The following is a 24,951-nucleotide window of genomic DNA, read 5'->3' as shown; positions in this document are numbered from 1 at the left end:
GTCTTGTTTGTACACATTATTTGCATGTTGCACGTAAACTCCTTGAAAACCTTTAATTGCTTTGTTTTATACCCTTAGCATTCAACTTAGTACCTGTCATATAAGCACTTAATAGATGCCTGGTGACTATTAGAAGACAGGCTTTGAATGGATCCCAAAGTTATGGAAGTCATTTTGAAATTACTCAAGAAAAAAATCAGTAAGGCATTTGTACCTTTTGCCCTTGTGATAATGTTAGTGGGTATCTATACTCCAAAAGATCAAAGATGAGGGGAAAAGTTCCATATATACCAAAATATTCAGAGGAACACTTTTCTTGGTAACAAAAAAAAAAATAGAAACAAAATGAGAGGACTCATCGACTAGGAATGGCCAAGCAAATTGTGGTACATGAATAAAATGTAATCCTATCGTGTCACAAGAAATCACATGTTGTTTTGTTTTTTTTTCCCATGGTGAGTAGGTTTTCTTTATTTGTTTTGTTTTTAGGAACAGATAATTTTGATTTATTTCCTGGTTGTATACTGGAATTGTATACTGGAATTCTGGAGAAGCCCTATTTACTGCCAATTTTTAAAGAAAATTAGCAGAGGTGTATCTAGAAGTATTTTCAGACTAGCTTAGCCTCTGAAACCTACCCGCTGGTCACATAAAATTATTGCTATGTATTATATCTCTTGATGAATTTCATTTATGTACTATATGTTATGCCCATTGTATACACAATTATTTGCTATGTGTTGGTACATGAAAAGGTGTGTGGCACTGTTTTCATGATTTTAATTCATTCATGTTACTTTGATATTACTTTATTTTTGTACAGCATATTAATTGTATAGGGCTCTGTAATAACAATAATAGCTAAAATTAATATAGTACATTAGGGTTTTCAAAGAGCTTTCAAACCTTAAAGCACTAAATAAATGCGAGTTTTATTTGCTTGAATATTATAAATTCTTATTGCTTAAATTAATATTTGAAGCATGAATGATGTTATGTGGCACAATCTTTTAAAAAATGGGAACTGAAGCAGTTAAGTCGTCCCAAATTTTGGTTGAAAACAACATTCATTTGTTTTAATAATGTCTGTCTCTTTGTGACCCCATTTGGGGTTTTCTTGGCAGAGATCCTGGAATGGTTTGCCATTTCCTTCTCCAGCTCATTTTACAAGTGAGGAAATTGAGGCAGACAGGGTTAAGTGACTTACTCAGGGTTACATATCTTGTAAGTGTGTGAGGCCAGATTTGAACTCAATGAAGATGAGTCTTCCTGACTCTAGGCCCGTCTCTGTATCTCACACGCACCAAGCTGCCCTGTGAAAACTCTAGAGAACCCCTAATATTAGGCGTAGGTTCAGATTTTGGGGGGATAAAGATATTTTAGGAATATTGCATAGGCAGGCAAAAGATTTAGAAGATTATATAACTAAAGAGATTAACATAAAAGGCAATGATGCAATTCAAGTTTTTTTTTTTCTGGTATTACCTGAGGCTTTCCAGCAGAAATGTTTAGCTGAGGAATTGACCGTAGGAATTTCTAGCTAAGAGTTTTATAGCAGTTCACTGTCTGAGGGAGAAAAGCTCCTTAAAGTCTGGGATTTAGACTAAGCAAAGAAGGCTTTCTCATAGTGAAAGAGAATGTCTCATTAAGTTCCAAAGTGTCACTGCATCTATGGAAAGGGCTAGGACCAAACCCGCTATGGTAGATGGCTACTGTGGATCCAAATCTGGCAACTTTTGACAAGAAACACGTCCCTGAGAAGAAAAGCAGTGGGAGGCCTGGGTTGGGCAGGCTATGGTGACACTACAGCTGTGGAATGCAAATAAGTCAGAAAAAAGGGTAAGATTGATGGTCTCAGTGGCACAGTTTTTGCCTCCATTTGCCTTCAGCACAAGAGAGCCTGGAGTCACCCAGTGGTATTGTTTGTAAAAAAAATAACTCAGTACAATGAATGCAAAACATCAGAGGAGACATATTTTATCTTTCCTGCTAAAACTGTTAAGCACAATGAAAAAAGGCCTTCTGATTTCATCCTCAGAGTTGACTTTTGTCTTGCCGCTGGACTTTGACAGCTGTGGAAGAGAGAGTGAGGCTGACGACTTTGGGCAACTCTCCCTCACTTAAATCTAATTTGCACACCAGTCAAGACGTCATTCCATGATGTCATAGTTTCACTTCAAAAACAAAAGACAGACAAACAATAACAACAACAACAAAAACAACAGCACCTAGAGAGATTGCAGCGGAAGCACAATGATGCCTGAGAAAAGATACAACCAGCAAGCAGAGGAATGTTGTACCACCCTGACCTATTCCAGATCACCTCTACTATGCTGATGCAGGAGCCACTGCCAATATTCTCTGAGGTAAGAGATATACTCCTGCACATGAAACATCAGGCTGATAGGAAATCTCAGCTGGTCTGGGACCCTCTTCTCTAGTGTGGGCCACAGCAGCAAAGTTTGGGAATCCCACCACAAGTTCTGAGCTGCACATACAGGTCCAAAGACAATAAGGTAAGAGAGGTAATAGTACACAAAATTATTCTTCTTGGAGAGGTAGAGGAATTTAGGTACAAAGACCTTACACTGGAATATGTCCATTGGGTCATAACTAGAGGAACAACCCTTACTTTCTTTCTGTTAGTATTGCATATTAGATGACTATACACACATGTATGTACTAGGAGAGAGAATGCAGCCTTCATCCTGGAGAAACTAAAATCTTCTGATCCAGCTTCAGGAAACCATCGCGAAGATCACCCAAGATCCTAAGGACAACCACCCTGACTTCATCATCAATTCCTTATGGGTCTATTCTACCCGGATTTATAAGATCCTATGCAGAGTTGATGGCACAAACTGAGAATGGTACTACATTGTTATTTTGGACAATGGATCTCAAGTTAACAAAATTTTCCCAATCATTCTATAAGATATTTGAAAAAAGATACCTTTACCATCTTTAATAGGACTTGGTATATTGAGTATGAGACATCTAGGGGAGGCAGTGGATAGAACTCTGGGCCTGGAGTTGGGGAGACCTTAGTTCAAATCTGGCCCCAGATACTTGGTAGTTGTGAGATCCTTGGGCAAGTCACTATTTGCTTCAGTTTCGTCATATTTACAATAATAATAACAATGGCACTTATTTTGTGTGGTTGTTGGTCACAGAGGGACAGCTCTGAGGGATGTCCCATTAAAATGAGTAAAGTGCTTAATACAATGCCTGGCACATAGTAAACTCTATACAAATGGTAGCTATCATCATTATTATTTATTAGCTATTCACATCTGGGCTACATCACAGTGAGCTTGAGATCCTCTGAGGAAACAGGAAAATGGGCACGGTGACCCTGGTATGCCCAGACTCACCAACACCCCTTTGAATCTTAGCGCTGATTGTAACTAATTCTATCTTATTAAAAATTTCAGCAGGATACTGCAAGCAACAAGCTAGGATTTAATGTTTGCACAGGTTAATTAACCATCCATGAAGACTGTGTAGAAGCTTATAAGATAGAGAGAAAAGGTGCTAATGAATAAAACAGGAGCACTGACTTTTCAAATTCTGGTCTGGATCCTGAGGTATTCGACTTAGAGGACTCCCGAGTACCAGGAGCGTGGAAGTTCCCCCTGACACTCAACCTTATTCCCTTTAAGTGGAACACATTTCAGCTCTATTATATATACCCTGTTTTAATTCTTTGTCAATATACACTTGTGAGTCGTTGTGTTTAGCATTTCTTTTGTGTGGAGGAAATAAATAGCTGTCCCATTCCTGATTCATATTGTAATTTTTTTTTTTTTTGGTGAGTCAATTGGGGGTTAAGTGACTTGCCCAGGGTCACACAGCTAGTAAGTGTCATGTATCTGAGGCTGGATTTGAACTCAGGTCCTTCTGACTCCAAGGCTGGAGCTCTATCTACTGTGCCACCTAGCTGCCCCCATATTGTAAACTGAGGACCTTTCTACCTCCCCCTTTCGGAGAGACTGCAGACATGAGCCAAACCAATGTTGAACATATTTTCCCCAGGTATCTGGAATGGGAACATAAAGAAACACCAGGACAAAAGAGTCCTACCCCTTTCTTTGAAGATTGGGCTCCCTCTAGTCTGTCTGCATACAAGCAAAGGGTGCAATGTCCTAGATCTCATGGTACTCTCCTAAGTAATTGTTTATTGATGGACTTATATGTGTGTATATTCTCTTTCTAATTAGAATAATCTCCCTGAGGGCTGGGTCTATTTCACTTCTGTCTTCCTTTCAGTACCTAGCAAAGGGCCCAACACATTCTAGGCCCTTAATAAATATTTGGTGATTGACAGCTAGCTCAATATTCCCTTCTCTAGCTAAAATAAAAAATCTCCCCTGTCTCCATTTTGTCAAAGGGACTATTTCCTGGAAAATGGCCCTAGTTCTACCCAAGGAAGTAGGCTCTAATATAGCTGTTTTACCATGAAAATTTCTGAAACGCACAGCTGCCTCTGACAGCGATGACTCCATTTAGCCAGGACATTTCACTTCCCCACTGAAGTTCAATTTTCTCCCAGTGTAGAATGCAGGGCATTTTGCATCTTTCCCTAAGTTAATATTAATGGGGGGAGGAGGTGTTGTCCAAGTGGTAGAGATGAAGGAAGTAGTAGGGATGTGAGGCACCAGGATACAGGGCCTCTTAACCAGAGTAGGGAATGCAGGTTGTAGCAGAAATGTCATTGAAAAAAAAAGTAAGTAGATATGGACAGTCATGAAATACAGTGGAAAGAGATCTAGACTTGGAGTCCAGAGGCATGAGATTGTATCCTATCTCTGATATACTTCTTTTTATTTTATTTATTTATTTTTTTAGGCAATTGGGGTTAAGTGACTTGCCCAGGGTCACACAGTTAGTAAGTGTCAAGTGTTTGGTCTGAGGCCGGATTTGAACTCAGGTCCTTCTGACTTCAGGGCCGATGCTCTATCCACTGCGCCACCTAGCTGCCCCTCTGATATACTTCTTAGCCGTGTAGCCTCGGGCAACTTTTCTCTTCGGGACAAAATGCTTTCCATGTATTGAACCATATCCGAGAAGTATAGATAATAGCTGTGCCTCCTGCTTCTGTCATTAAAGTGAAGTAGTTACTGTCCCAAGCTGTTCCTGACCATGGGCGGCATTCCAGGCAACCCAGAACAAAAATGTGAAGTAGGAAAACGGTAAAGAAAGACATTATAACACAGAGCAACACTAGATTTGGGGTCAGTGGACCAGTGTGTTAAAGTCCTATATCTGTCACAGCCTGTGGGACACATGATAATTCTTTAACAAATGTTGAAGTGTACGTACTATGGATACAACTGTTATTGTTATAAATAAGAAGAGGTAATAATAATAGCTAACATTTATATAGTGCTTACTATGTGCCAGAAACTGCTAAGCACTTTACATTATCTCACTTGATCTTTACAACTCTGGGAGGTAGGCGTTATTATTATCACCATTTTTACAGATGAGGAAACTGAGGTAAACAGAGGTTAAGGGACTTGCCCAGGGTCCCAGATGTTTGGTATAATTCAAAGAAGACAGAATTTGGATTCAGAGGACGTAGATCTGAATCTTGGTTCTGCCATAGCTATGTGACTTTAACCATGTTAAATAACCCCTCTGGGCTTCAGTTTCTTTATCCATAAAATGAGGGGGTTAGAATCCCTGGTCCCTAAGTTTTCCCCTCTCCCTCACTCTAAACCTGATTCTATAATAAAAAAATAGACAGAATTTCACCTTACTGCTTAAACTAATTTCTAGAGATAAGTTCTGCCCTTAGAGGCACTTGAAGCTTGATAAGTGACCAGGACAAGTGGCACATGAACTTGATAAGTGACCAGGACAACATCATGTGTTGCTGAATCTGTTGAGCCTGACAGTGCCCTATCATCCCCACCAGAAGCGGTGATGCCTGAGCCAGAAGGGCTAATGCTAGGGAAGTGCATTAACTTATGCAACCTTGGAGCAAGCAGCTTCCTCTTGGGGCAGCTTGTGCTCAGCATGAAGGGAGTCCAGGAACTGGCTGGGTGGAAAGTATTGCAACATCTGAGCTGTCAGATGCATGCACACTCTGGCGATTCCACCTTCCCCAGCTGTGGTTGAGTCCCAGGCACTCCCTGCTCCACTTGGACTGGGAACCTGGAAAAACATGGACTGCAACGCCACCACCCCATTACAGGGTTGTGCGTGAGTGTGGTTAAGAAATTGTAATCCTTCCTCCTCTATGCTAAGCCAGTAGGAGAAATTGAGAGCCTGCTTATGCTGTTCTCATCCCACTCTCAGCCCTGCCCCAAACGTAACTGGGACAGGGGAGGAATGAACCGGACAATACTTATCCCATGTGGGTTTTGACTGTCTTAAGACCAGTCAAAACAAACAGTAGAGTTGTATGTCCCTCCCAATGATTTTGAAAGAGACTAATTATAAAACCCTAGAATTATTAGGGACCTTAGAGACCATCTGTTACAACTCTATTTCCCCCATGCAGAAATTTCCTTTGCACCATGCCCAGGAGTGGTCATACAGTTTGTTTTTGAATGTTTTCAGGGACGAGGGTCTCATTACCTTATGAGGATAGCTCTAATTATTAGAAACTTCCTTATTTTGAGTCGAAATCTGTCACCTTCTAGTGTCTACCCACTGGTCCTAGTTTCTCCAAATAAAACAACAGGCAGGTCTAATCTCTCAAAGGTGAGCCCTTCAAATATCTGAAGACAGTTATCATATCTCCTTTAGGTCTTCTATTCTCTGGACTAAATATCCCTAGTTCCTTCCCAAAGCCCTAGTTCTGGACACTTCCTGCATCATCCTGGTCCCTCTCCTTCAGATTCTCCAATTTGCCAGTCTCATGTACATGCCACAAATTGGGACAGGGGTGAGAAGTCAATTTGTACAGTCTAAGTCTTCTGGACTGCTTATCTACCCTGCCTGAGTTTATGGAGTAGGTGCTCAATTTGTTGCTAGACAGATTGATCTTAAGGGATCCCTCATTACACTTAGATAACAACCCTCTTGGGAAAGGATCCTTCCTACTACTCCCTTTGCCAGTTCTGTCCACCTCTCTAAACCCTAGAAGTTCCATCTTCTAGGAAAGATTTCCTCCACAGGAAAAGGCTTTTGAAAACTGCACTGATCTCTCCTTCCTTGACCTGTCTTAAGTTATACTGAAAATAGCAGTAGCAGTATGTCCTTGTCACTTACTAGTTGTATGGCCTTGGGCAAGTCACTTAACCACATGTGAGCCTTAGTCTTCTTATCAGTACAATGGGGTCATAATACTTTTCTGTCCTACCTCCCACTGTTGGTCTGAGAGACAATAAAATCCTATATAAATGTTAGGTATTATTATTTTGTGTTATTTTTAATCTAAGTTCAGTTCTTCTTCATTACTGATGAGGGGATTGGGGGATATATAACAGACAATGCCATGAAATTAAATCCTGGGTCCCCAAACAAAACTTTGGAAAGGATTCTCACTGTTGACCATGGGAATGTAATTGCGTTCTACCTTGTTTAGAAATAGGGTAAGATGTGGAGCTGATACTCCATGGGATAATAGAGGAAGGAGCTCATATTTCTCACTTATCCGCTACTAGTTTCACATGTATACCATTTCCCCCCTCTAATTAAAAAAAGAGACAGTACAGTGTGGTGGAAAGAACTTTGGCCCTGAAGGCAGGGGAATTGGGTTCAAATTTCATCTCTCACACTTAAACTTTTGTAACCTTGAGCAAGCCACTTAACCTCCTGGGGCCTCAGTTTCCTCATCTGTAAAATAAGGGCTCGGGAGTAGACGGCCTCTGGTGTGACTCAGCTCTACAGTTATGAATGTATGGTAATAATAATAATAAATTCTATTGCCATGGAGGACAAAGACCATCTTTTGCATCACTTAGCACCATCCTATAAAGGCTCAACAACTTCTTGTTGATGAGAACTTCTATTTTATTCCCTGTTGTTTTAGATACAGCTATTACCCAAGCAGCCTTTGTACTTCTTAAAAACAATAAAAGAGGAGGGTCCTTTCCCCATTCTCCCCTAAAGTTCCCCCCCCACCATACAAGGTCTAATGCAATGGCATTCCCGTGGGCAACAGTGGGTAAGGAGAATCCTTTTCAAAGTTTTGTTTGGGGACCCAGGATTTCATTTCACGGCATTGCCTGTTACATTATCCCCAAATCCCCTCATCAGCAATGAAAAGGAGCTGAGCTTAGATGAGGAATGCAATGTGAAAGTGGTCATTCTGGAAGCTGAAAGGGACATACTTTTCCTAAATCTTTTCTAATTTGGCAGGTATGCCCAGAACAAATCTTGTGAATGAGCCTCAAGACATCTAAACAGATGTGCGTGTGTCGGGGCGCCAAGGCACAAGATAGACGGAAAAGTGTGAAATGAGGTCATGCAATTTCAGCTTGCAAGATGCTGAGGCAAAATTAGTTCTTCACAAAAGCCGGCAACAGCCGCCGCTGATGCATTTGAGTGTGACAAATTTTGAGGGACAAAAGACGAGGCTATAAATTAAGTCATTTAGCAAATATGTTGTTTGCAGTGGTCCAAAATTATTGTTTACGCATGGTGACTTAAATAAGGCTGGAGAGAAACAAAAGATTTCAGAAATTTGTTCTACACCTGTTACAAAATATTTCCATACAGATTATCCTACTCAATGCTGTGGTGTCAAAGCAAGTTGGGTCTGTTTTGTATTCTGAATATAGTCCACCAGCTAGGACATCAGAATGGACTTGATGGTAATAGTGTTTGCAACAGTTAATACCCCAAAGCCATGTTTTGAAATATGCTACGTCTTGTTTAATTTAGAATGAAGTACAGTTTGAAAACATACAAATATTCCTTTTGGGAATGGACTGTAGGTACCAAGGATAACTGTAAGGAATAATTGGATTTTTCAGAGCATGCCTCTAATAGTACTGACCATATTTTTCATACGGTTGAGTTCAGTCTGAGAAATGAAAAAAAAAGTAGCCATCTGCTTTTCATATTTCCACTAGTCTGTGAGGCACCATGGTGTGATAGGATGAGTGCTGAACCTGGAGTCAGAAGACTTGGGTTCAAGTCTTGACTCTCACACTATGATTAAGTCATTTAATCTCTTTGTGCCTCAGTTTTGTCATCTCTAAAATGGAGATACCATGTGCTATGTATTTAACAGTATTGTGAGATGGGGCTTTTATAAACTTTAAAAGAGTTAAGTGAATCAGTAAGAGTCAAAGCATCATTGAAATATATGAAATCATAAAGGGTATGAATGTGGATTGGGTCACCTGCTTACACCTTAATAATGAAACTATTTCCCCTAATCCTCTTGAAAAGAGGTGATTTGGGAGTAAATGTTCCTTTCTACAGCGGGTAGGAAATATACGCAGCTCATCCCAAAAATCTGCTTGGCCCTTGAGAACACAGCTTGACCAAAGTGAAAGAACCAGAACTAACTTTTAATCTTTCCTATAGTCCTTAGCACTCCTTGTCTATTGAAATGACTTTGCATTATGTGGCATCGAATTTGTACTTAATTGCTTCTGTACATGTGTATACCTACAGCAGTAGATTGTAAGCTCCCTGAGATCAGGGATTATTTCCTTATTATTTTTGTATTCCCAGTACCCAGCACAATATCTTATATAGAATATGTGCTTGTTAAATATTTGTCAACTCACATCTTTGTTGAATTGAAAGTATATTGGTAAGAACAGAGACTCCACTGAAGAGAGTTGGTCAGTGGACTATTTCTTAGTTCTCTCTTTGGACGTTTCCCACATTTTATCAATGATTTGAGTGAAGTCATAGTGACTTGTTTATCAAATCTGCAGAGGACATGAAGCTAGAAGGGAAAGTTGCTATATGAGATAACAGAATCATGATTCAATATGATCATGACAGCCAGGTGGAAGCTAATAAGATAAAATTCAATTGAGATAAATAGGAAGTTCTCCACTTGGATTAAAAGCAAAAAGAAAACAAATGACTGCACTAGTATAGGACAGGGTAGATATGGCCAGAATGAAGTTCATGTGAACAAATATCTAGGGGTTCCAATGGACTGAAGGCTCAATATGAACTAGAAGTATAATGTGGCAGCCAAAACAGCTAATTCAGTCTTACAACAGAGTTGTAAAACTCTGTAATTCAGAGTTACAACAATAGAAGGGAGTGTCCAGCAGGAGTGAGGATGGTAACAGTCCCATCATACTCTGCCATAGTCATAATGTGTTCTCTTCATTTCTGTGTGTCACATTTTGACCTCTCAAAGGTCAATGATAGCTTCCTGATTACCAAATAAATGATTTCTCTGTTCCCACCTTGTTCTGCAGCATTTGACTTCATGGACCTCAAAACTTTCTCTTGCCTTGGCCACACCATCCCTTTTGCCCCTCCATCTGACAACTCTTTCTCAATTCCCTACACTGTTAAGTCCACAGTTTCCTATTTATAGGTATTCCCCATAGAGGGCAAAGGCTCAATTCTCAGCCTTTTTCTTTCTACACTTTCTGCCTCAATGATGTCTTCTACTTCTATGTCTTCAATTATCATCTCTATACAGATGACTCCAAAATCTATTTTTCTAGGATGACATCTGTCCAGAGTCTCTAGATCATATTCTCAACTGCTTTATGTATATCATCTGAATCCTTCACAGATTTCATTGTGTTAATTGTACAATGTCCTTGAATATAACAAATCCTCATCAGCGGACCAGTGCTGTGGATTTCCACAGTAATGGGGAAGGGACCAGTCTCACCATACACACTATAAAAATAAAGTAGATGAAAATGCATATTGCACAGATTATGGGTTTATTTCCTATTTCTTCCTCTCCTATATTCTATGTTTGAATCTAGCCTAACTGTTCTATACTTGCTATCCTCTGAAATCAGCATTCCATGTCTTACCTATTTGCCTTTTTTGCCCATGCTTAAAATGCACTCCCTCCACATCTAGGCCTCGTAAAATTCTTTGATTCCTTTAAGGATTAGCTCAGGTGACACCTCACATAGAAGTCTTTCCCAATCTCCTCAGTCACCAGTACTCTCTGCCTTTTTTTCAAACTTTCATGAATATACTTACCTGTGCACACATAGTATCTCCTCAGTAGATTGGTTGTAAGCTACCTAAGAGCAGACTGGTTTTCCTTTTGTCATTGTATCTCCTGCCTCTTGCACAGAATAAGAGCTTAATAAGTACTTGATGGATTGAATCTGGGGAGTATGCCCTATGCTTTTGCTGATCTCCAATTGCTGCCCCAAAAGCCCTTTTCTTAGACATTGGTATTAGTATTCTTCCTTTTTTTTTTTTTAGGCAATTGGGGTTAAGTGACTTGCCCAGGGCCACATAGCTAGTAAGTGTCAAGTGTTTGGTCTAAGACGGGATTTGAACTCAGATCCTCCTGACTTCAGGGCCGGTGCTCTATCTGCTGTTCCACCTAGCTGCCCCAACATTGGTATTCTTCTGATGATGCCAGTTGGTTACAAATCAAGGAATAGTGAATTACGAATAACCTAATGGTTAACACAAATCTGAAGAGTCGGCATAAGCAGGTTCATGTTACCAAGGACCTGGACAAGATGAATAGTGTCAAAGACATGCATCATCAAAGCCATGCAGAATTACAAAAGGGCTGGCAGGCCGTGCAGTGAGAATGGGATGGTAGATGGACATGTGGAGAGGAGCAGAAGAAAAGGAGACAAGCATTTATTAAATACCTACTATGGGCTAGTGTACTAAGTCCTTTGAGTGTTTTATGAGTACTTTATAGATATTATCTCATTTGATCCTCACCACAACCCTGGGATTTAGGCAGTATTATTATCATCCCCATTTTACAGTTGAGAAAACCAAGGCAAAGAGAAGTTAAGTGACCTATCCAGGGTTGCACAGCTAGGAAGTGTCTGAGACTAGATTTGAATTCATGGCTTCCTAGCTCCAGGCCCAGTGCTCTCTCCATCGAGCCACCAAGCTGACATATATACATATACATACATACATACACACATATATACACATTTACATGTGTGTGCATAGATATACACACATATATACATATATACATACAATATATGTGTGTATGTTACTAAAAGAAGAAGCCTACAGGCTCTAGTTTGGGAATTAGACCCTCTGTGGAGAATTTGTTGGAAAACATGAATATGAATTCCACCTTGAAGGAGTAGAGAAGTTACAACCTGCGTGGGTGAAGAGAATATCCATTCTGTCGATATACATCATCCACATGATAAAATCTTGGATTCAGTTAGGTACTGATCCTACATTTCATAGTGAAAGACATTTATGCCTCTTCCATTGAAGTAAACTGATTGTTATTGTTGTTTGTCCTTCATTCTTGAAGAGGACCAATGATATCACGAGGCTGATATATCATGCCTCATTTATGAGGGGCTTGGAAAACAAAACTCTTATGTCTCTTATTCTGTATAATAACAGATGAATTTTATATAGTACTTTAAGGTTTACAAAATGCTTTAGATAGATATTCTCTTATTTGATCCTTCCAACAACTCTGTGAGGTAGATACTATTATCATTCCCATTTTTATAGATAAGGAAACTGGGACTTAGAGTTTGTTAAGTGACTTATCCAGCAACATGTAGCCAGTAAGTGTCTGAGGTAAGTTTCAAGCAGTAGTCATCTTAATTCCAAGTCCAAGATTCTATTCACTATACCAAACAAAGGTCAATATGTGTATGTATTTGCTTTCTTTCAACTATTTCTAAACATATTCCTTACATAAGGCACAGGCTGTGAAGGCTTCCCAGTGGTAAAAATCCTTGAGTCTGTTAGGGAAATCATGGAATTCTATGTAAATTTAAAAATATTCCTAAGTACTATTTGGTAGTATTTAGTAACAAATAATGACTGTTTGATTGGTATGTGTGTGTGTGTGTGTGTGTGTGTGTGTGTGTGGGAACCCTTCCTAACAATTAGAGCTATTCTGAAGTAGAAGGGGCTGCCTCAGAGGGTAGTAGGTTCTCCATCATTGGAAGTCTCTGACTAAAGTTTGAATAATCACTTGTCAGAAATATTGAGGAAATCCCTGGTCAAGTTTAGACATCCTCTGAGATTCCTTCCAATTCTGTGATTCTGGGTTCCTGGAATGCTATTTGTAAAGAGATTCATAAGTTGGGTGGAGAGTTAGGACTAGGTGACCTTTGACATAACTTCCAACCCCCAATTCTGGTATTCTTATGTTCTTTATGTATACATAATTCTCCTTCTTCCCAAATATTCATTCAACAAACATTTATTAAGCACTTACAGAACACTGTACACCCATACAATACTTATACACTGGTAGAAATTCAAAGACTAGATATTACATTAAAGGGCTCATGAAGTAATAGAAAGAGAGCTCACCTCAGAGTGAGAACAACCTGGGTTCAAGTCCTGCCTCAAATACATTCTGTCTATGTGTCCCTGGACAAGTCACACAACCTCTAAATACTCTATGCAACTCTCTAAAGATTGTAAGTTGATGAATAGTTGCAGATGTGTAATAAGTGGAAGTATTTTACTCAGCAAGGGATTTCCTATAGTACATTCTTAAAAATCAGGATCCAGACCAGAAAAAAAAAAGATAATATGTTGTTCCTGTTCATGCCGGGGGGAGGTTAAACTCAGTGGGAGAACAAAATACAAACACAGCTAATAGTAACCAACCTTAGATGCTAAGTACTTTGGAATGTTGCAAAACAAATAACTACATGATATTTGCGGGGGGAGGTCATATTTAGAAATTGCATTGCTAGTCATTGAAATGAATTTGCAATGACTAAAGACGAATATAGAAATCCTTTTTCATCTAATATGAAGCCAAAGGCATCAGGTTGACCAAAGAAAGGCATATAACAGAGAGCATTGCCCAAGAGCTTTATCCTGCCTATGAGCCAGCAACCTCAGTCACATAACTCAGACTTTAAATCCTCTCTGGCATCAGGATCCTTTGTCATTAATACCAGAATTCATTTATATATATCAAAGAAAACTGAAACTACTCACTTGGGGACTTGCATGTCTTGAGCGCACTTATTACTGAAAATCACTACTCTCCCATAATATTTGTTTTGTGTTTATCCCAGTGGAGCACATGGATAAGGGCACACTTAAATAGTCATGGAGCTTCCAACTACATTGAAGCAATGAGCTTACTTAGTTGCATATCTGAAAGACATGGTCAGATGGCCCCATTGTAAATGAATATTACTCTATATTATAATTAGAAAGTAAAACTGCATCCTTGGCTTCAATAAAGCATAGATCAAGCCCCTGATGAATCAGAGACAGGAAGACCTGTAAGGGAACCCTTATGGGGGAATCTGGTTCAACTGATACCTGACCAAGACTCCTAGGTTTGGGTTGTTGTTTTTTTTAATTGGTTCTGTTTTGTTTTTGAAATTGAGTCTATATTGCTGAGACTGGAAGTGTAGCAGCCACTCATGGGCCCAACCCTGCTGCTGATTGGTGTGGAAGCTTTGACCTGCTTCATTTCTGACCAAGGTCAGTTCACCCCCTTGTTAAGCAGCCTAGTGGTTCCTTCTTCCTGGGGCCCACCATACTGGTGTCCAACTCGGTGGGGATCCCTGATCAGCTTTAGGCCTCTTGTGGTTCAGAACCCCCAACTTCAGCAGTCCAGTAATTCCAGCCTCCCCTAGTAACAGGGATTAAAGGTATCAGGTGCCCCACCCATCCTCTGTAGAAACCTTACCATAGATTTGAACATTAACATAGACTCCCATATTGATTAAAAATATGCGTCTATTGATGTCCATTACCCCCATTAGTGGATTAGACTGGCGGCATGGAATATCCCAAAGTCATTTCTAATGGGATTGAAACACAACACAGAATTTTTTTTATTGAGCTTAGTTTCCTAATTATGTTTGACTTGGACTACTACTTGGGCAGTTTGTGTTCCCTGAGCAAAAGTATTCTGGCTGATAAACAGAGAAAATAGCCCAGAAAATGTCTGGGAGGAAAACCAGCCTGGGATTTAATATTTTCTAAAGATTATACATAAAGTAGATAATTAACATATGGCTAATTGAAAATTAGCTAAGTGGCATAGTGAATAGCATGCAGGGCCTGGAGTAAGGAAGACCTGAGTTCAAATCTGCCCTTAGACACTTACTATCTGTATGACTCCGGCCAAGTCACTTAATACTGTTTGCCTCAGTTTCCTCACCTGTAAAATGAGTTGGAGAAGGAAATGGCAAAGCACTCCAGTATCTTTGCCAAGAAGACTCCAAATGTGATCACAAAGAGTTGGACACAACTGAAACAACTGAAAAAATTGAAAATTGCTCATAAACCAGACAGAAATGCTTTAGACCTTCAAGAATTCAGTATTTCTTTGGCAAATATTAATGATTACCTTGCCTCAGGAGACAGCCTTCATGAGTTTTTATGGCCAAAACCAATCATCACCTGTTAGTGAACCTCTCCAAATATAGTTAGATAATGGTTTAAAGTTTGCAAAGTGCTTGCTGACCGTTACCTCCTTTGAGCCTCTACAATAGTTAGTACAGGTATCATTAACTTCATTTTACAGATGAGGCAACTGAGGCTCAGACTTTCAAAGAGGAAGAAATTTTAACTTCAAAAGTAAAGAGACTAGTAAAATTAAAAGAAGTGATTTGAATCTAGCTTTTACTGACATGGACCCAACAGGACCCTGACGAGTCAACCACTACATCATACTACTTCTTTTAGCTAGTCTGGTCCTCAGACAAACTATCAACAGGTCACTGCCAGAACCCCTATTCAAAGTCTTTCTAGTTTGGTAGGATCTACTGGCATTCACAGGCCACTAGAATAGTCTCAAAGAATTCAAAATTGCCTTTATAACATAAGAAAGCATCACAGCAGGGCTTTTGTGGCAGAAGCAAAAGTAAATCAGCTAAAAACCATCACAAAAGCAATGAATACAACTTGTTCAAAGCAATCCTCAGTTGTGGCTTCTGAGATTCTTAGAAACCTCCACACAAAATGGAGAGAAAACTGGAGTTTAATTATCATTAAATGCCAGTGTACAATTGGAAACCTCAGATGAATCAAAATAATTTCGCTTCTCAAACCGGTAGCTCACATCCTGATGGATGGGGAAAATTAAACATGAAAGGGAGCCACCCACTCAAGGCATTTAAACCTGAAATTAAATTTAAAAGTATGTGTCATATGAAAAAACTGCACCGAGAGAGGTTTCTTATGTGGAATATTAACTAGTTCATCATGCTTGCTTGAGAGAAGAAAAGCAGTTACTTCTCTGTTAGGTAACAAAGACCAAATATTTGTCAATCACCATTTGGTATCATAACTCATGCAGGGTGCCATATAATTGTGACAAAATCGAGTGTAAGATTTGAGACACAAGTCTCAAGAATGGACGCCAAGTCGTAGCAGCGTCTTCTGAAGCTGTTTGGCCGAAATGCGTGATCTCAGCTTGCTGAAGATATGAGTCCCTCAGCTCCTTACAACATCAGGGCTTCCATTCAGCCATTTTACTCAACTATCACATTTTACTTCTGTACAGTTTTAGCCACTGCTAGGACCTCTTCTCTCCCCTTTTCATCATCCTCTTCATCCAAATTTCATGGAGTCTCCTAAAGGAGTACGTGCTAAAGGACTTAGAGAATGCACATTTTCCCACCTCCTCTACCTTAATGAGGTAAATAGCAACATTCCTGAATGAGTTAAGTAATCCCTCCTAAGTGCCTACCAGAGATTCTTCATTTTTTAAGAAAGATAACTAGCTTCAGAGAAACGTGGGAAGACTTAAATGAATTGATTCAGAGTGAAGTAAGCAGAACAAGGAAAACAATACACACACACAATGACTGCAATAATTTAAGCAGAAATATAAATAAAATGAAACTGAACCCTATGTAATTATAATGACAAAACTTTGTCCTGGGGAAGAGATGAAAAAAGAGGCTTCTTTCCTTTCCTTAGAGAAATGTATTATTATAGCTATGGAATGTTGTTGATGCTATTATTACATTGATTTTTTGGTTGATTTTGTTGAACTGTTGTTTTTCTTTTAAGTATTTAAGGATATGTGCAGGGATAGAGGTAAAGGGAGGGGTGTATTTGGGAATTAATGTTTTATAAAAGCAAAAAGGGGTCAATAATTTTTTGAAAAAATATAATTAGGGAGAAGTTAGAGCGTCTTACTTTGTTTGTTCCCAAACAAATGCTTCCTTAGAATGGGAGGTGAACTCTCTGCCAGGTGTCAGAGGTAGAAAGGACACCAATCTTTGGAATCACATTTCCTGAAGTTGTAAAGCAACAAGTCTTTGTTCCCTGGACAAGCTTTTGGCAGGTTAGAAGTTAGCTCATGTGATGCAAAAGACCACTAGTTCCATAAAAAAAGGTCCTTAGTTCTAATGAGGTAATACTATGCTACAATGGACCAAGAACTATATCTCCTGACAGATGGTATAAACCCAGAGGCCTTCTCTTCCGTGGTGGCAAACCAACACGTTTCACCCAACACCTAAAGAAGATTTGCTGAGCAGCAATGGACATCCACAATGGAAAGAAGCACTTGACACTTCCTGGCCAGAGTGATATAGGACTGCCAGAGGAGCCAGAAAGGGCTTACAGGGGATGCCCCACCTGACAACCCCTCTGGGGAGCAGCATGCTGGAAGATGAACTACCTGACTTCTCAGGACAGTAACGCTATGACTGAGACTCAGTAAAGACCTCAAGGACAGAATTGCTTATGTGAAAGGGGGGAGGGGGAAGTCTTTGTTCTCCAAAGGTTCTGTTAGGCATCTGTTTTATTTTCGTTTTTTCAAGATTTCAATAAAACTACCTGTCTTTCACTCTGTGAACTGTACACTTGCATGGGGGGTATAAGAGCAAAAATGGGTGGTGTCACATAATGATTTGCCAAGATTATCTGGGTGAGGACTAGGAATGAAAGAACTGAGAACTCTCCCAAAGTGACCTGGACCCTAGCTGTCTGAAGGCCCTCTGACAGTGTTACACAAGTCAGAAGATCCCAAAATAGAACTCTGAGGCAACTCATCTGCTAATATCACAAATGTCAGAAAAATTTTATATAAGATGGTCTTATAGTCCAAGAGCTTCATCCAGAAGATGGTTCTTGAGCTACGTCTTAAAGAAGATAGAAGATATGACACTAAACCTGATCTCAAGAAACTTATAATTTAAGGGGGAAGAGATGATGACATTAGTACATTAAGATACAAAAAGAGAGATAAGGGCAAAGGAGCTGTCCAGGCAAAGTGCTGTCAGAAATTAGATGATGGAAAACCCACTTTCACGTAGGATGGTTGGGTATGGCTTCCAAAAGAATGTACCACTTGAATTGGGCATTAAACAATGGGAAAGACTTCTAAAGAAAGCCAGGAAAATCGATTTTGGTTATTGAGGATAGAAGCAAGGAGACAGGAGAGGAGGGAAAGAACGAGGTGTGGAAAGGAGTATGGAGTGGGTGCAATGTAGATTAGAAAAGGATGAAAAAAAATTGTGAAGAAGCTCAAATGCCAGCTTCAGTAGTCTATAATACATTCATTAGGGAACAAGGAGTCACTGAATTTTAAGGAGAGGAGCAATATATTCTTTTTTTTTTTTGCTGGACAATGGGGTTAAGTGACTTGCCTAGGGTCACACAGCTAGTAAGTGTCAAGTGTCTGAGGCCAGATTTGAACTCAGGTCCTCCTGACTCCAGTGCTGGTGCTCTATCCACTGTACCACCTAGCTGCCCTGAGCAATATATTCTTAATCATCTATTGATAGGATCATAGTCTTTGAGCTGGAACAGATCTCAGAGGTCATTCAGTCTAACCCATTTATTTCATACTTGAGGAAAGTTAGACCCAGAAACACTAACTGATTTGCCCAAGTTCACATAGTTGTAAGTAGTAGATTCAGGAGACTAAGTTAGGTCCACTGAACTATGTTACCTAGAAAATGACATGAAGGATGGACTAGAGAAGGGTTAAACCAGAAAATGGATAAGCAGATAGGAGACTACAGCAATAGTGTCATCAGGAAAAGATAAGGGCCTGAACTAAGGATGGTTGCAACAGGAGTGGAAAGATGGAGATCAAATTGTGACTTATTGGTAAGGCTGAATTGGTGAGATGTGGCAACAGATTGGACGTGGTGTGTGTGTGGGGGGGGCGGTGGGAGATAGAGGTACAGAGACAGAGGGAGGAGGTGGCAGATATCTGAGGGCTTGAAGGACCCATCAACAGAAACAGGGATGTTAAGAGGGATTCATCAAGTTTTGAGGGGAAGATAAAGAGTTCAGTTATGAACATATCAAGTTTATGGTGCCACCCAGCACTTGAAATCCAGGACAAAATAACTAGCAAGCAATAAAAACTAATGGACTGCACCTCAGAGGAGAGATAGGTAGAAATATAGGTTTGGAAGTCATCTGCAGAGGTGATAACTGACTCCTTGGAAAAGGAGAAAGTATAGAGATAGGGAGAGGAGAGAAAGTGAAGGAGAGGAAGTAAGAGGGGAAAGGAAAAGAGAAAATATTAAAGGATGGGAGGGGAAAGGAGGTGTGGGAAGAGGAGTGGAGGGGAAGAGAGATCCATGTTTTAGGAGAAGGATGAAAATGGGAAACCAGCAAACAAAACAGAAGCAATGATCAGAGGAAGGTGGAGTATCATGTGAGTAGCATTATGTAAGCAAAGAGAGGAGAGACTGTTAAGAAGCATGAGGTCCTCAATAAAGTCAAATACTACAGAGACATCAAGAAGGGGGAATGTGGCAATAATGGCTCACATTTGAATACTGCTTAATGACTTAAAGATACCTGGCATACATTCTTTTATTTGAGCCCAAGTTAAAAAGAGTTGGGAATGTTAAATGACTTGCCCAAGTTAAGTGGTGGAACTAGGATTTAAAGCTGACTATTCTTTCTGCTATATTTACTACTTCTATTTCTACTATTCTACCCATAGGAATAAAAAAACCCCAGCCATTTGGATTTAGCAATGAAGAGGACATTATTGTCTTTGAAGAGAGCTATGTTTTATTAGAGTGGTTGGGAAAGAAGTCAAATTGCAACAGGTAGAGTAATAAGGTAATAGAGTCAAGCAAGTTTGGACTGTTTTTTCTAGAAGTTTGGCAGGAAAGGAGAAGACAGATACAGGATGACAGTTTTAGGAAGCAGTGGGGTTAATGGATGATTTTTTTTTAGAATGGAGAAAATCCAGGCATATTTGTAGTCTAAATTAAAGGGAGGAGGGAGAGAAGGGAAGGAGGGAGGAAGGAGGAAGAAGGAAGAAGAAAGAGAGAGAGAGACAGAGAGAGAGACAGAGACAGAGAGAGAGACAGAGAGAGAGAGACAAAGAGAGAGACAGACAGAGAGACAGAGGCAGAGAGAGAGAAAGACAGAGAGAGAGACAGAGAGAGATAGACAGACAGAGAGAGAGAGACAGACAGAGAGAGACAGAGAAAGAGAGAATACTTAAGGAGAGAAATGGGACTGAAAGTACAGACAGAAGAGCTAGCCTTGGAAAGAATGTAGGTCACCTCTTCCTCTGAGACTATGGGAAAGGAGGATGGATGAAGATAGCAGAAGGTTTGGAAGAAGTAAAAGAGGTCATATGGGAGGGCATGACTTTTCTTAGAAAAGTAAGAGATAAGGTGGTCTGAGAGGCAAAGGCAGAGAGAATAGAGTTAGAGACTTAGGGAGAGAAGAGAACATTTTGAATATTTGTCAGACATATCCAAATGTCAAGAGGAGAAAGGATTTAAGCCTGGAAGAGACTGAAAAGGCTGCTCAGAGTGAAGATTGGCTGAGGAGAAAGCAAGATATTGAGGACTGGGCAGCACCACTTTGGAGGTGTGAGCATGGGCCTTCTATGTAAGGGAGATTGGCCATCTGCCAGGGACTGGAGATGTCAGTCCTGGCTTGAGAAAGAGGGGCTTGCTGGTCCACCCTAGTTTCCCTGCTTTGTTGTCTTTTCCTCTCACTCCCTTAGGTGTCTACATTTAAGCAATGTGAACTCCCCTTTTTGGACCTTCTCTAAAAGATAAAAAGCCCATTGTCTTCAACACTGACTGTCTTTTGCAATTTGTCTATGAAAGCCCTTTAGTCTCATCAAATAACACCAAAGGAAGGTCACAATAAGAATGAAGAACTAGTATAGAAGAAGTAAGGTATAGAAGAGGTGAAGAGACAATAAACTGTAGTTAGAGAAATTTCAGGTCTTGGAGATGAAATATTTTTGAGTATGACCATCCTGGAGGGTAGCTGAAATAGAATGGAGTTAGAAGTCATCGGGCATTGAGGCAGTCAAACACTGTGAGGATCAGTTTCCTAGAAAGATCGTTAATGGAGATAGTGAAATCTTCACATGTGATTTCAGGGGAAGAGGTAGAAAGATTCTGAGCAAGGGGCCAGCATCTTAGAAGGGATTCAAGAGAGTGTTATGGTATGCCAACTTCAAAGGACATCAGTTGCTAGATAATGGTAACAGAGCATGAATATGGAAGTGGCAATGGTCAGTGATGAACAAAGCAAAATGTTAACAGCACCTCCAGCCTGTGTGAGGGAGGGACAGAATTGAGATTGTTTCTGGAGATCTGAAATTCTTAAAATTTAGAAGTTTCCAAGTTTAAGTAGACAAGGATATTATGAAGACCCTATATAAGAAAAGGTACAACTGGGTGGTACAGTGGATAGAGTACTGGGCCCCCAAGTCAAGTCTGACTTCATACACTTACTAGCTGTGTGACCCTGGGCAAGTCACTTAACCCTATTTGCCTCAATTTTCTTACTTGTAAAGTGAACTGGAGAAAGAAATGGCAAACTACTCCAGTATCTTTGCCAAGAAAACCCGACAAAGAGTCAGATATGACTGAACAACAAAATATAAGAAAAAGGTATCAGGCCTGAAACATTTTGAGAAAAGGACAAAAAATCCAAGCATTTAGAGTTTTTACAAAAAATGTAATGTGATTTATCAAGCCTTATATTATAGTTCTTTTACAAGTTTTATTTCCTGGAGAGAAGCAACATGGCATAGTAGAAAGGCAGCTGACCTCAGAATTAGGATGACCCAGATTCTGATCCTTAACAACTGAGAGATCCCAGGTAAAACACTTAACCTCTCAGAGCCACAGACAACTCTCTAAGATTCTTGAGTTCCAGAAAAGATGCTTACCCGCCTAAGTAGAGGGAGTTTCCTCATTTGGGAATTCCACTTATCAACAAAATCATAGGTCCCATCTCTATCCCTGGTTGGTAGGTATCATGTTTTATAGACCTCTGAGTCCCCTCAATGCATCTAGCATTGAGCTAGGAATAGTAAATGTTTGTCAAATGGATGAATGAATGAATGAATCTTGAATTGGGTGAATAGATTCATGGGCTTGCTAAATTACATGAAATTTTTTGGTTTTTTCTCATTTTTAAAAGGAAGAAAAAAAGGGCATTTTTGTTATTTACCCAGGGTCACACAGTGTCAAGAGGTGGGATTTGAACCCAAGTCCTTTGACTCTAATGTACTTTTCACTGTACCGTTCTGTCCTCAGGATAGAATAATTCCATATTCTATTCACAAACGGGTCATTAGGGAAACTGTCCTTGAGCTATCCAAAATGGAATGGGCTGTCATTACAAACGCCTGCTTTATAATGGGGTCATACACAAGAACCCCCTCTTCCCCATTACCACTTTGGGAGCTTCTTCCAGGAGAGTTGTATTCTCTTATACCCCTTCTTTCCACATACTATAGTTATCATCCCTTACCTTTCCTGGCCTGCTGGAGACCCCAAATGCACTTATTCCAATGTAAGAGCAGCTGATGATACCCCTAGTCTCAAAACCTACCAGTTCCCACTGAGATTGCTGCCTACTCTAGAGAGAGAGAATTACTTTAGGATATTCTAAAATCAGTTTATATTGTAGAAACCTGTTCGAACTCCTCTGAGAAACAGTATTATTTGACCTACTCATCAGCAAAAATTCCCCAAAACTCAAGAGTTGGAAAGGTCCTCCCTCAGAGGTAATCTTGTCCAACTTCTGCCTGAGCTGTGAATTCCCTCTACCGCATCTCTAACAGGTGGTCCTCCTGCCTTAGCCAGAAAACCTCCAGGGACAGGAACCTCCCTCCAGAGGCAGCCGAGTCTACTTCAGGACACGGTTAACTATTAGGAGGGTTTCTTAACAATTATCCAGAGAATAGAGCACCAGAATTATTCCCCCTCGAATTAAAACACATTGCCTTTTAGAGATGTGCCCATAAGTAAGGCACACTCCAAAAAGCAAAGTCTACACTGTGGGCATTATAAAGAGGAAAATATTTCACATGTGGAAAGGGAAATTTTTTCTCCACAAATTTATTTTCGTTTTAATTCTTTCCATTTTACCCGCTGAGATCATCTAATGGCATTCAATAGTTACACTCATTTGGAGCATCAGTTTGGAGCTGGGCATATGTGTATATACCCCACCCAACTCTCCTGCAATATTCCAAGCATGCATCTTCATCAGTCCTTATTAGAGCTTTTCCCCTCCTGTCTGTGTCTCTTCATCAATGTATTTTGTAAGCCTCAATGTACTTCATGAACTGGTAGTAAACTTCTATGTTACACTGGGATCTGCCAGTGAATAATTTCATAACAAGTTCTTTTATGCAGAAAGATCACTTTCTCCTTCTCCATTTATGTTCAGGAATGAAGAGCATTTGCAGCCTGTAACTTTTACCAAATTCCTTAAGGAACAACGGTTAGCAAGTACCGTTAGATTTTCTACAATCACCATCCTGCTGTTTGGGACATCATTTATTTCCCCTGATTTTATCTGAAAATGATTGGGCTCTGGGTGTGGAAGGGGTAAGATTTCTTACCTTCCGTCTTCTGAGTGAGGATGCCAGCAGAAATCAGTGCTTGCCAGAGCAGGACAGACAAACCCCAGGACCCCCAGTTCTGCCTGGAAGAGTTTGTCAAGGAAAAGGAATAGGTTAAGATGGAAAGTATGTCACAAGCTGCTTTAGGAGAAAGAAAAAAATAGAACTTGTACCTTGCTAGCATTTTTGAAAAGTTTGCTGAAGGAGCCCAAGTGAACAAACTCTGGTTGCATGAGCTTGCACTTAGGGAAGGGAGAGAGGAAAAAAGTCGCAACAAGTTGAAATCCGCTGTCTCTCGGTCTGCATCGGGAGGAGAATGAAACAAAGGCAGCTCTCAGGGTCTCCGGCTCTTTAGTGACTCATTGCAATCAGTGCTGCAACTCTGAAATCTGATTCCTTGCAGCGTTGCCTTTCAGACCACCGCCCTGAACTCCTTAACTGTCTCCCCCACCTTATTAACTTAAATGTACTTTCTTTCTACTTTTTCCCCATGTTCTCACTATAATCAGGATATGGTGTGTTACATATACAGTCTCTCCACACCCTTTTTCTTCCGTTGACACCTTCACGCCTCTTTCTAATAAAATTTGACCTTCAACATCCTTCTTGTATATAGGCAGCATTATGTAACACTGCATGAAATGCCAAAGTTTTACAGCTAGGCTTTAAAAGTAAATTTTGCTCCACTGTAACTTAGGTATACTTCAATTTGTGCAGGATACATAAAGATCAAAGCCAAAGACAGAATTCTCTGTCTAAACAGGAAGAGGAACATGGATCAGACCTCTGATTTCACCGGTGTAAGTGAGAGGTATCAAGGAGTAATTGACAGAGTTGACCTTAAAGCCAGGAAGATCTGTGTTCAAGATTCTGCTTTTGACAAATACTGGCTCTGTCATTCTGGGCAAATCACTTAACCTCTCAGTGCCCAGGCAGCTGTCAATGACTAAAAGTTGCAGAGAAGGTGGCAAACTGAAATGATAAAGTGAGTTTCCTCATCTGGGAAGTCTAAATAAATTACTGGTTTTTAGGATTTTGGTGGTATGAGCCAATGGAAATAC

At 40.0% G+C, this 24,951-nt stretch overlaps 1 protein-coding gene across 1 annotated transcript in view; it reads right to left on the bottom strand.

Moving 5' to 3' along the window:
- Positions 1-24,349, bottom strand: part of LOC114025687 (collagen alpha-1(XV) chain-like) — a 117,143-nt gene extending 92,794 nt beyond the window's left edge. Inside the window, exons 1-2 of the mRNA XM_027839157.1 lie at positions 24,064-24,349; positions 23,891-23,973 (exon numbers count right to left, since the gene is read on the bottom strand). Coding sequence (XP_027694958.1) covers positions 23,891-23,973; positions 24,064-24,074 — 94 coding nt within the window. The 5' untranslated portion in view covers positions 24,075-24,349. The remainder of the gene's footprint in view (positions 1-23,890; positions 23,974-24,063) is intronic.
- Between the last annotated feature and the right edge of the window lie 602 nt (positions 24,350-24,951).

This window comes from Vombatus ursinus, unplaced genomic scaffold (genome assembly GCF_900497805.2).
Source record: "Vombatus ursinus unplaced genomic scaffold, bare-nosed wombat genome assembly UNPS02014832.1, whole genome shotgun sequence".
NCBI lineage: Eukaryota > Metazoa > Chordata > Mammalia > Diprotodontia > Vombatidae > Vombatus > Vombatus ursinus.
The sequence above is the reverse complement of the archived record's forward strand: the minus strand, read 5'-3'. Positions and strand labels throughout refer to the sequence as shown.